Source organism: Kryptolebias marmoratus, linkage group LG2 (genome assembly GCF_001649575.2).
Source record: "Kryptolebias marmoratus isolate JLee-2015 linkage group LG2, ASM164957v2, whole genome shotgun sequence".
Lineage (NCBI taxonomy): Eukaryota > Metazoa > Chordata > Actinopteri > Cyprinodontiformes > Rivulidae > Kryptolebias > Kryptolebias marmoratus.
Window position 1 is genome coordinate 4,098,972 of NC_051431.1, and position 13,171 is coordinate 4,112,142.

At 36.5% G+C, this 13,171-nt stretch overlaps 1 protein-coding gene across 2 annotated transcripts in view; it reads left to right on the forward strand.

Annotated features, from left to right (window-relative positions):
• cntn5 (contactin 5) overlaps nt 1–13,171 on the forward strand; it is a 123,723-nt gene that overhangs the window by 32,212 nt on the left and 78,340 nt on the right. For both annotated transcript variants that reach the window (XM_017416461.3, XM_017416463.3), the window contains exon 2: nt 9,183–9,301. In XM_017416461.3, the coding sequence (XP_017271950.1) occupies nt 9,247–9,301 (55 nt within the window). In that variant the 5' untranslated portion in view covers nt 9,183–9,246. The remainder of the gene's footprint in view (nt 1–9,182; nt 9,302–13,171) is intronic.

Sequence of the window (13,171 nt, forward strand, 5' to 3'; positions counted from 1 at the left end):
TTATACATTATATAATTGTTATCATACAAATGTTGCACATGTTAATTACATGGTCACTTTACTTATCTTAATGTTAATGATTATGATTAGAAAATAACTTTTGTTAACAACACAAATGTGGAGAAAAAGAGGGTGAAGCAAGTTTAAACAGGACAAAACATAAAATGAAAGAAAATCTATTTCCTCTACAATTTGAAAGAATGTGTCTGAGAAAGAGGATATGAAGACACTAGTCCAGCATGGCCACAGAATTAAGCCTCTCTTTAGGCTACTTTAGCTTGTTCACACATAAACACAATTTACCAAGTGCGGCGATGACGTCTGCTTATACATGTGATGCCAGTATCAACACCGCTTGTGATAGCTTCATGCATTCCACACCAACTTGCCAAGTCAGTTCTGTGACTACGTCTCTTGTTGGGTCTGATGTGTAACAGCAGTGGATGAACTTTAATCCCCGACTCCACCTTGGTCATTTTACACATTCTAACAAAGCAGGAGTAAGGGGTCTTTGTTCTGGCTTAAAAGTGCTGTATTAAAGATTTACTGTGTCCTTTAAGTTAGAGTGTAAAGTTTAGTGTGACATAGCTCATTCTGTACATATGCTTGAGGGTTTAATAATAGGATTTATTTATTTTTGTTACGTTTATGGACCTTGTTTTCTCTGCCAATTTGCACTGCAACATTATCTGGCTTGAATCAAACATTGACAAACAGCGTTGTTCTACTTAATAAGGGGGTTGACCATAATACTCAAAGTAATACATGAGAATAAATTAGTCTAGATACTGCAGTGATACTAAAACAGTTAACTGTAAAACACATTTGTGACTCTCTATGCTAGTATAACATAATAACATTGTTCTGTTTTAAAGTAAATCTCTGCTTGTAGGGCAAGATGGCCCTACCACTTCCATCTCTTCTTACACAAAAAATAATTCAGACAGTCCTAGCCCTTGATGTAATCTTACACATTTTAAGGGTTGGGTTAAGTAAAAGATCAAAGGATGAAATGGTATTCACCCTTAAAGTAAATTTGTCAGTGTTTCTTGTGATGGGTTTGCAGTAAGATTGTTTCAAGACTCTGACCACCTATAATAAGTGCCGATTTCTTTTATTGTTTGACTGAGCAGTTGTTCCTGTCTGCACAGATGTTTATAACACAACATGCATAAATCAATAAAAAAGAGATTAATGTCACAACACAGTAGAGTGTTACACTCTATGCATCTCACACTTACAGTATGTTTAGCAAAATTGTTTTTTTCATGCTTACTAATTAGCAGCTGTTTTTCCAGGTTTTGATACAAATGCTACTGACAGTAGAACTACTCTAAGTCTGTGATCAACAATTTGTACTCGGTTTTCCATTTGAATTTGCACAGACATCAACAAAAACCAAGAACAAACACTATGCTGCCCCCGTTTCATTCATTTTATGCGCTTAATGTGTTTCAGACAAAAACAAAAAATAAGAAAATAAATACACAATATGCTTCGTATTGAAGTTAGTAAAAAGTTATATCCCAGGGAGGAACAAAATACAATTTATTTTAAACAGGGACATTCCTTTACCTAGGTTTTGTCTATTTAATTGTTGTTTTAAGTAAACTGCAGCAGTTTAGAAGACAAATAAACTTGGGTATGAAGTGAACCATCTTTGTTACAAAGAAAATCTGAACCTGAAGTTATTTTGCTAAGATGCTAATCCTGCTTTGGTTTCTTTTAGTTCATCTTGCTTTCTGATCTCTCCTCACACTCGACCGTAAATTGCTCATCATCACACCTGAATTGCATCAAGTCATTTCCTCCCTCAGTGTGTACATCATCCTGGGATTTCAGTTGTTTCATGTCAGAGCCGTGTGGTTACCTTGGAGCTGTAGGTGCTCTGTGAGCACGTACTGTGTAACTCATTCTTTATTCTACTTCTTGTTTGGATTTACATTCAATTTTCTTAAACTTGTTTACTTTTTATGGTTTTTTTGTCTCTCTCTCTCTCTCTCTCTCTCTCTCTCTCTCTGTTTCTGTCTTTAGGCTCTTTCACAGAACAGTTTTACGAAATAGTTGCACAGACCAGTCCGTCCTCATGCTGCCTCTGGCCGTTCATAAATCAATGATGGAGCTGGCCACACACACAGATGTGAGCTTTCAGAAATGAAGCAAGCCTTGTGGAACCAAGAGCAACGTGGAACAGAACTTAGCTGTGTAGACGTGGAGCGCTACGCACTAAAACTGTGATGAACGTCTCTGTTGTATCAGATCAAATAATCTCAGTTTAGCGATTCTCTTTGTGATTAACTTTTTTTTAACTAAATGCAAAGTTGCTGTGCGTCATTGATCTTCCCTCAGTAATAAATCTGTTTCCTGTTGATTAATCCCGCGACCAGATGGTCGCACAGACCAAACATCATCACTTCATCACATTATTGAGCCACAAAGCTGGCGTACCTTTTCACACATCAACCGTTTAGCCTCTGTTATGATGTTGCTTCGTGGCGCAAAGACGCATCAGGAGTGGATTGGCTGTGTGTTTGATTCATTGTGTGTGTTTCTTTATTTTTGTTTTTGTCTCTCTCTCTGTGCTTTGTGTATGTGTTTGTCTCTGTCCTACTTTCTGTCTCGCTCTCTCTCGATCTGTCTCTCTGTTTGTCTCTCTTTCTCTATCTCTCTAGAAACATAACTTTGTGCCTCGATCTTTGCTGTACTTTTGTCTTGTTGAATGTTAGCTTAGCAGCTGTTTATGATTGTTTTGTTGTTTGAACAGGGATGCACCCTGGCTGGTAAATAATTAATAATAATTTGTCAGATTTCCCCAGTGATACACTAAATGTCATTGCTGACAATCATGTTACATGCAGACTAGTGTAACAGGTCATGTAAAATAATTCCTAAGCATCGCACAGCTGTGTAAGCAAAAATATCTCATGCAATTTTTACAGCGCTGCTATGAGCACATTACTTTGTCCCTTTGCAGTATTGTCTTAAAAGTACATAATACCTTACAGCAAGTAGTTAATGAGAACAGGGCTAATGTGGGAATGTTTTCAGGAGATATTTGCAGCTTGGTGATTCATGTCTACATTGTTTCATGAGTAACACCTCATGTGGAAATAGAGCAATGTGACAGAGTGGAAGCGCCACATTAAGAACTGTGTGTGGACCTTGTTGTTCTCTCTGCTCTCCCTCATTAATAATCGTCTGGCTGAGCTGTGATCAGAAGTGCTGCAGTATGCAGTCGCACAGCTCCTTAATGTAGATATTTTGCACACACGGAAAAGTTGCAGAGCACTGTGGAATACTGAAATGTATTCTGGGGGTTTTGTTAACAACAAATAGACAACCAAACAATACAAACAATTTTACACTCTGTCACATTACACTTGTCTGATTTAATAAAAACATAAGATTCAAGATTTTATTTATAGTTTAAATTTATGTTTTGCTACCAATTACTGAATAGCATACAAGCACCTAGTGATATGTAAATAATAGCTAAATTTTTATTAAAAAGCAAGATATGAATACACAGCTGTTTTCTTTAATTTACTGTGTGCATTTTTTGTCCCGCTTCTTCAACCCACTCACTTGCTGCTAAAAGGTTATGCATATATTTGTCCTTTTTTGCAGTAAGATAAATTGTCCATTGTGTGTGACATTTGTCTTTATTCGGAGAATGGTTGAAAGACTTTGTCAGCAGTTTAATCATTCCATTTGTTGTTGGAAAGTGTCCCCACATAACTGAGCTCAGTTTCCACTGCTGACACAGACTGTACAGTTTGGAGCGTTTAAAGGAAATTTGATTTTAAAGTGATTGCTGAGTTTACTAACAGCATGTCTGGCAGACATGTTTTAGAAACCCAGTGTCTGGGTCCGAACGCACTTTACTACACACATATGAGAAAGCATGTTATCTCAAATGTAAAACCTTCACAGTAACGCAGGTTTTCTAAAGTTAATTGTGTCTTACAGTAAAAATGATTCAGATCCTATTTTCATGTAAGCCTGAGGTCAAAAAAGTGATAGTGTCAAAACAGCACATATTCTCTGTAAACATTTTGCCACTTTATCTACTTTTACGTTGATTATTAAGTAACATACAGTATGTATATTAGGTTAGGAGTGCATACAGGTGTGGTTTTTTCACTTTAGTTTAATTAAACTGCACCAGCTGACAAGAAAGCTGATCTTAAAGCACAATAGAGAAAAGTAAAAAGGTTTAATTCAGTTCCAATAATATATAATTTTACTTCACTCTAGGTTCGTTCAGCCAATTTATAATTTAAATCCATTACAATTCAAATCCCTTCCTTCAACTTGAGCCATAAAAAAACAAACTGGATTCAGGAAATGATGAATGTGACATTTGCCTTTGCCATTTCAAAGCACCCTTTGTCAGGATCAGAGTTTTTTGAGTTATTTTGTGAGTAATCTTTTGTATAAGGTTTATTGTTTTCATTTGTGTTTCTGTGGTTCTGTTTTATTTCTTGTGTTCCATGTGTTTTCTCTTTTATGTTGTGTAGTTTTGCTTTCTGTGCCCTCTGTGTTTCCTTAGCCATTACTCACTCTCCCTCAGTCAGTAGTTTTCCATGTCAGCCTGCCTCACCCATCTGTACCTGTTCCTAATTAGTAATCAGTCACCTGTGTCCACTTCCTCATCGCCCTCAGTCCATATAATCTGTTCCTCAGCTTCACTTACTTCCTAGTTTATTGTTGCAGCAGTGCTCTGTCTGGTTCTCCTCATGTCTCTCCCCTTGTTGTAAGTTTTTGTCTGCTGCCATGGTAAGTTATTAATAAATTAGTTTAGCTTTGAGTTCTTTGTGTCCGTCTGCATTCTGGGTCCAAATCCTCCACCTCTCCTGAACCTGACCCCTTATGGTTCTCTGAGAAAAATTTGGAGAATTGCCACAAAAATTGTGAATGTTTTGCATAAAACAAATCAAAATCATTTTCTGCTAACATTTCAATAGCAATGCAGAAGATTTGTTGCTTATTTTGAGATATTTTAAAACATGATTGAAGCAGACTGTAAACTTTGCTTACCTCTGTTAAACTTCAACAGAAGAATAAGAGGAGCAGAATAAAACGATAACCTCGTAGAATTTGATAAAACATTTATAAACGTAACAGCTGAGTTTATGCAGCCCGCTATCACAAGCAGATGGAGAACAAACAGGTTTTGCAGATCAAAAAACGGAAAGCACCTCAAAAAAGTAAAGTTCTGAGAAGTTCTTTCCTCACTATATTGTCCTTGATGCACGTCTGTTGTCAGCTGGTGATAAAACATTCCTGAAATTCTGGCATTCTGCACATCAAAAATGCTGAAGCTGTCTTATTTAAGGTGCAGGAGTTTCTGAAAAAGCAGTCCATTGTTTCTTGACAACTTAACTACAATATGTAATGAAGTTTACTCCCCATGACGATTATTACAAACAAAGTAGAATCTTGGATCAGATTCAAGTCAAACTGTTCTTCAAAGTGATTTCACATTAATGACAAATCAAATTTTTGTTATACAAATTCTATATTTTGCAGGTCTACCAGTACTCAGGGTCTGCAAGTAACCATGTTGCTATAGTCCAAGTGGAGATCGTGGTGTTAGTACATAGTACATATGAAGCCTAGGCAAAAATTCAGACTGGAAGACTCTCTCTCCAGCCTCCCTGCATCATCCAACTGCCACGTCGCCGCCTCAGCCAACAAGCGCCAGGTCCTCACTCCGTCTCAGCCAATCATCACTCAGGAACCTTTTTAAAAGGCTCATCATTCACGGATCCACCTGCTTCCCAGCTGTGCTTCAACCCGCCTCCTCCCCATCTCCACCTTCATCCTCCAGGCTCCTCCATGATCCGCCGGGTTTCCCTTCTTTCTGGTCTCCACTCCACCACCAGCGCCTGGGCCCCGGGGAGGGGAAGACTGCCCTGATCCTCGCCTCGAGCTGTTCATCCAAGCTCGGTGATCCTCAGCGCGCACGTCTTCTGCCGGGGTCCGAGCGCCAAAGAACTTCAGTCAAATAAAACTTTTTAACTGGTGTATCTTTTCTGTGTGAGTCTCTCCAGATTGAAATAGTATTCAAAGGGAAGAACAGAAATGTGCCTCTAACTCGATGCCTAAACAGAAATATTTCCTGGAGTTCATGTACCAAACTGGGATATAAAAACTTAATATTTTTTAACTTTTAATAAGGTTGCTGGCTTGAAAAGTCATCAGCGATTTATTGGGACTGCTCTATGATACATGGCACAGATTATTCACACCTTCTCTTTGGCCTCTGAAGTTAACAGTTCAAAACTTGCAAACTGAAGAAAACAGCAGCAGAGAAATGTGGCAAAGTATAGATTGAGGTAATGGCTACAGAAGACTTGTCTGTTTTGATTTAGTTTTGTAATGGAGTGGATAAAACCCTGACAATGCTATTTTAAAGCTTAATTTTAAGCTTAATGTTAGCTTTACCAAACATTCAATCAGTTACCTGTCTACTTTGGTCAATCACAATCTGTAATTTAGTTTTTTTTGGTCATCTAAGAAACATTGTTTTTTTTCCCCTAGGCAAAGGAAAAAAACCAACACATTTATAAGCTTTTATGTTATTTGATGGCAAGATTAGTATGAATTGGTTGAAAGTGCAGTACACAAAATATTTTTTTTTTTTTCTTAAATCAAACACTTGACATCATACATAACTATCACCTTTTTTATTTTTCGTCTTTGCTTTTTTTGATAATTGTTAAAACAGATGAAAAGATAATCCAAAGTAATTGTTGGCTGCAGATCCTAAAGGCATAAAGCTAACACCTAAAAACAACTAATGCTTGTTGGGCTTTTGCTTCTACTCTCACACTTAAAAAAAAAAAAAAAACATTTCTGATTTTTAAATTCCTCTTTGCAAATTAGATGTTGAAGAAGTCACAGTGAGGTGGAAGCATGTGATAGCCTTTTCCAAAAGAAAGAAAGAAAGAAAACTATCTCTAGACAGCACATCTTCAGCTATTTACCTGTTTACATCAGTGTGTAAAAAGAATACAAACTACGGTATAGCAACAATTATTTACTTTTTAACTAGAAACAGTAAAAACCTAACTTGCAAGGAAGAAACTTTTAATTTTTATATTTAAACGACAGATTGTTAATTTGCTAACTGAATTGTTTAATCATTTTAAACTATGTCTGGTACAGTTTGCATTACAAGACAGCAAATGAGGTGAGGTACAGACAAGACGGCAACACTGATCATAAAAGATGAGTGTTCAATGATTCTCACGGCATGTGGACATTCTTCTGTCAGCCCTCAGACCTTTGTGTGTCACTGTATTCAGGATCTAAGTGGCTTTGATGAAGATAAGGCACACTGTCACTGAGATAAGGGAGCATGAAGAGCAAATTGAGGGTTCAAATGAATGCATGCACTTGTCAGATAAGTGAAGAAGTAGCACTTTTTCTCTGGAGATGAATGGTGCAGAAGGGACTAACGAGGTCTGCACGTTTTACTCTGTGATGTGAGCAAACAGAACCAACAATGTAAGCATCAGTATGGTCTCTAAAAAGAGTTGCATACATAAGTAGTATCAATGCGGCTCCTAATTTTTTTTTATTTTTATTGTGATTATGTTTTATACTAAATTGTGTCAATAAAAAGATGATGAAAGCCTCTACTTTAGAAACAGTTTTCTGACGTAACAAAAGAGAAAGTGAGTTTATTCTCCTGTAGAAGTGTGTAGGTTTGCTTACATCTTTAAACATTGTATCCTAAATCCCTTGTTTTAAACTGTGACATAGTAATATGTTTGTTTTATTTTCCTTTTGGACAGCATTTATGAGACATAACAGAACGTAAGATTTTTGAACAGTTTTCAACCATTTCTCTAACTCTAAACGTGCTGCTGAAATTCAAAATTTAATCATATATCCTGATTCTTTGCAAACAAATGCTTTGCATATAACTTCCAAGCCATTTGATTAATTACAATAAAATATTTTAATCATCAGACAGAACGAGACCCGATAAGTAAAATCATATAATTAAAAGAGGGTGTATTTTTTTTCTGTGTTTGAACTGCCTAAAAATCAGTTTTGTTATCTTTATGATGTTTTGTGCTGAAAAAAAGTGTTGTAAAAATCTATATATAGCAAACAAGTGCCTGTGAAACCCTTTAGTGAGGACTTGTGTGATGTTGAATAAATTGTTGTTTGTTCTACTGGAATACACTTATGAAAGAAGAACGGGCAGATTTGAACCAGTTTTTTTGTAAATAATTAATATTTATCATTGGTGTGGTTTTGTTGATTTATTGTGAGTGAAATCAGATCAACAAGGCGTTTTGTTTGGATCTAATTAGTAAATAGGGGCCACAGTTGGAGACTGCATTATATTTAATTTTTTTTTTCAGTTCCATAGATGCAAGTACCAGGCATCACATCAGACATCATTTTTTATTAAAAAATAAAAAAATAAACAAATCAAATGCCTTGCAAGAAAATTAAACATCTTTTTGACTTTCTTTTTTCTGTGGGAAGTGATCCTGACATCTAAAACCCAAATATGAATGAGGTGTAATCTGCGAGGGATAGTCAGGCCTTAAGAATATCTTTCCTTGAAAATACAAAAGGTTTAACCAGTTTTACTTTAAACTTGTGTCAACAGTAGTTTGAAAATGTGCTTGTGAAACACAAAGGTAGATGTACTGTTTGTTCAGTACGTGTTTATGTACAGCTGCGGCATGAAAAGGCTGCTGCCAGACACAAACTGTTCACACTTTGTACTTGAAGTGTACACGTCTCTCTTCAATAGCCTTGTTAGTGAGTTTCAGTCACAGTCTGATTCTGCAAAGCATGTTTGATTTTTTTTAATTTTTTTTCACAGCACAAGTGATACAGGAAATGAGAATTTAAGCCAGGATATAATTACTAAATGTGAAGAATCCAGGATGAGGTAGTAAAACGCAACCCTTTGTATATTTTTAAATGAAACTGAGAAGTTGGAGCAGTCCTCTCATGTGCTGCTCTCCTGTGGAGAAGATTTTGTGCTGCGAACATCTTTGTGATCTTGAGCTGAGACAGGAAATCCAGATTCTACACACAGATTAGGAGTGCGACTTGAATTACCTACTTCATTCATACAAATATATGTAATAAACAAAGGTACATCCTGACACCAGGTGATTTTTTTTTTCTTGCTCTGTTTTCAGGCACAGCTTTAATGAAGAAGCTGACCTGCTAACATTCTAGCAAAAGGGACCCTTTCCAACAAGTATGGGGTCACCATGGAAACCATTCCTCCTCCTGTCCATCATCAGTGGCCTTTCAGGTAAAGAATTCAGAAAGCAGTTCTGGAGATAATAAGAAATTAATGTACTGAATAATCTTCTTAAAGCATGGGCATTACGAGTGCATAGTAGTGATTGAATTGTTCGTTAATGACAAAGCAGTTGTACTTAGTAAAGGTGACTCAGGTGTGTGAGTTGTCCTTTGAGTGAATAAAAAAAAGGGGAAACTTTTTACATTTACAAAGAAGGAATCCACATCTTTGAAGTGTAGGGTTTGCCATTTATCTGAGAGATTGAGATAACGTGCTTTATTCAGTATTCCAGCTGCGTGTGATGTTTGAGTCTTAATCCTAACAGTTTCCCTGTCAGAATTTGACAGGTAGTTTTATTGCTTTGCAAATCTTACTTGAGAAATATCTCCCTACTTCACTAAGAAAAGAAATCAGTACTCGGTTTAGTAAACTACCTCTAAATGGACCAGTTTTGGTGACCCAGCAACTATTAAACCTGCATCACGACAGCGCTAATGTTTTACCTTCTGATATCTTACATTCTTTGTGTGATTGGCTGAGAGTGCAGGATTTTAAGCTCCCTTGGTCAGTCTGGAGCGTGTTTGCCACTTTAATGGATTCTGCCCTTTTAACGGTTCTTTCAGCCCACGAGAGGAAGGTTCATGCACTCTGTGGCGCTCTCCAAGTGTAGTTTATGGGAGTGAAACGAACAACTCTGACCTCACTTGTCTGCTTGTTAAATGACAACAACTATTTCTTCACTTCTGAGTCTCATTTGTGAGGACGGTTGTAGTCTGAGTAAAGGGTTATTTTTAAAGACAGGCAACATATTTTTGTGCAAACCCGAAAATCTTCATAAGGATGACCAGATGGGGGCCACTGAAAATCTTGGAGTAGCACTTCGAAAGTAAAAGTCCAAACAGTTTGAGGAGTTTTATTATGCTGATGTCACATATAGACGGTTTGAAAAACACTACAATGTTGGAGTTAGGTAATCCCCTTTTTATATAGGGCTACTTTTTTGTTTTATTTTACATGTCCTATTACTAACTGCAGTCACTATGCAATTCACTGACACTTGAACTATATTTAAGGATATAATCTCATGAGGTACTATATCCTGATATGAGGACATTGAAATTTCTGCACCACAATATTGTATTCTGTTTAAAATAGACCTGTTGTCCTAATTAAGGCAAACATGCATTTAGGTTTTTATGTTTATGAAGTTCTACTAATCTCATATAGCTAGGGGGGAATATAAAATACACACATACAGCAAAAGCTCAGGGATCAGAAAGATAAGATTGTGTTTCTGATCAGGGCAACCAGTGAGGGACAAACAGATTTATAGGAGTGACCATTGCCTCTGGACCAAACTGTCAGGAATCAATTAGTCAATCAGGTTTATTTGCACAGCACATTTCAGCAACAAGACACTTCAAAGTGCTTTACATCACAAAAACATAAAAATAAAAAGTCATGGAAACAACATACAGACACCAATTGAGAAACCAGAAGCAAACAGTAATACTGATACTCTTCTAGCAAACAACAAAGGAATAACTAATTGATTTGTTCCTAACAACTCTGACGACTCATCAGGTGTCAAACATATATAAGCTGCAGTGTGTCCTGTGCATGTGTAAAATAACTCTTATCACTTGCCACTGAAAGGCAAAGGCATGTCTCTGTCTGTATAAATCCCTGTGAAAGTAGATTTTTTTTTAACAATTAAGTTTTTAATATTAGATTATAATAAACAGCATGGCACCTCAAATAAAGAAGCTCTGCATTTTAAACATGTCATCAAAAAAGTGACAAATGTTTGCTTCAAGGAGCACTGTAAGAACTAGAAATACCATTAGTGTTATGGGCATCAGTAGAAATGCCAACATTTTTAAGACGTGACATCAGCCTGCAGGGTTGGATTAGGTAGACAGTCTCAGTAATTATCATAAAAATGCAAAAATCTCCACATTAACAATGATAAAGTCAGTAATGAGTCATTTATGATAAATTTGGGTCAAATGACAAATGGGATAAAAAGCATATGCCCTAAAATAAAATAAAAATAAAATGCCCAAAACAAGCAAATAATTGAAAACATTTATTTAAAAAATAGAATTTGGCAGTCTTCCTAAGCTTGGTAAACAGCCATGCAGAAACTGCTGCATGTTACCCACACAACCTTTACAGACAATGACAAGAAGGCTTTCCCATCTTCTGTAAAGATGCAGATGTTACTATATAAACCTTTGCCACCATTAGAGAACTTTATCCTTTTAGAGTATACAAAACATTCTGCACTCTAAAACAGGTGGCATCGTTAGTATGAAGGCTGGCAAATCAAGTGTGTTGTTAAAATGTAAGTCTAGAACCCAGAGTCACTACTCTGACTTTTTAACAAGAGTGCAAAAAGCAACAATTAAACCAAAACAGTAGGAAACTCTTCCAAAATATTTTTGTAATCATTAAATTGTTCTGATAAAAATATAATAATAACATAACATTACATACATAACATTTGGCACAAAGCATCTTGTTTAATCACTCGTTCAACATTCAGTCTCAAATTTTTTACCAACTTTTTTTTTTTTACAAATTTTAGAAATTCCACTTCTTCAGAGTTCAGAAACTCATTTGTAGGTTATTTGTCACAAATCTGTTAAACATTTATGGTTGAACCTAGCATCTTAACATGAACCACATAGTTCTCCGTCTCTGTCATTCCATCCACTACACTGTTAAGGATGCCTTTCAAATCCCCGCCTGGGAAGGAGGTTTGGACATGTCCCTCTGAGAGGAGACTTTGTGGCAGAACTTCCTGATGAGATTATATTTCACAGCTAGCTTTGAAAGGCCCCAGTGTACCCCCAGAAAAACTGGACAAGGTAGCTGGGAAGAGAAAAGTTTGGGAACTTGGTTATGTTGCCTCGTCTTGAATAAGTGACAGAAGGTAAATGATTGATGGATTTTTTTTTTTGGGACAGGTTTTCTATTCACTGTCACAGGTTCACAAAGTGTCCAGTTCAGTGAGGTCAGGGTTATGGATTCTTGCAAAGAACATGTTCAAATCAGCTTTATTCAGTTAAGACTTGGACTACGCTTTAATTCTTCCCCTAAAGTTTAAATTTGACTTAGACTTAACAGGAAAAAAAAAAACCTGGCGCCTGTAAGTCTAAAATATTTTGCAAAGAACTGGTTTGCCCCTTCCACATAGGTGTTAGGTAATGCTGCAAAAGAAAAAGTACTCCAAACTCCTTGCTTTTTGAAGTTGGCTAGAAAAAATAGTTTAGGAACTGGAGCAACTACAGTGATCAAAACAGGATTTTAGTTAGGATTTCAGATAAGCAGGGAATTTAACTTAATTTTAGGGAGGGAGGGGGAATTGACATTTCTGCTCATTTTTTTTGTTATCTCCCCATAAATGTTGAGAAGATGGCTTAGTTTTTTAAAAAAAACACTAGGTGCTTTTTGCTTATAAGATTTACACCGAAATAACATAATGAATGGATGGACGAGAGACAGATGGATGGACAGATGATTGGTTGGAATCTGTTACTCAAGGCAGTGCTGTCCATTTTACCCAAACATTTCATGTGTTTTTTAACAAGTAGAGGTTTTCTACTTTAGTCAGCACAGTGTATGGATTATAAGTACGCTTTTAGCACTAGATCTTTCAGAAGTATGCCTTATTTTCATAAGAGAGCAGCACTTCAAACTGGGTTTCAATAATATCAGCAACAGGAGCTATGAGTATCAGTCCCCACTGATGTGAGGCTGTCTTGGTCTATTAAAATACTTTCGACATGATGGTTGGTGTAATGGATTATTGACCTAGTGTTCTCTCTGAATACTCTGAAAATGCTCACTTTGAAAACCATAGTTCCTCTGTTC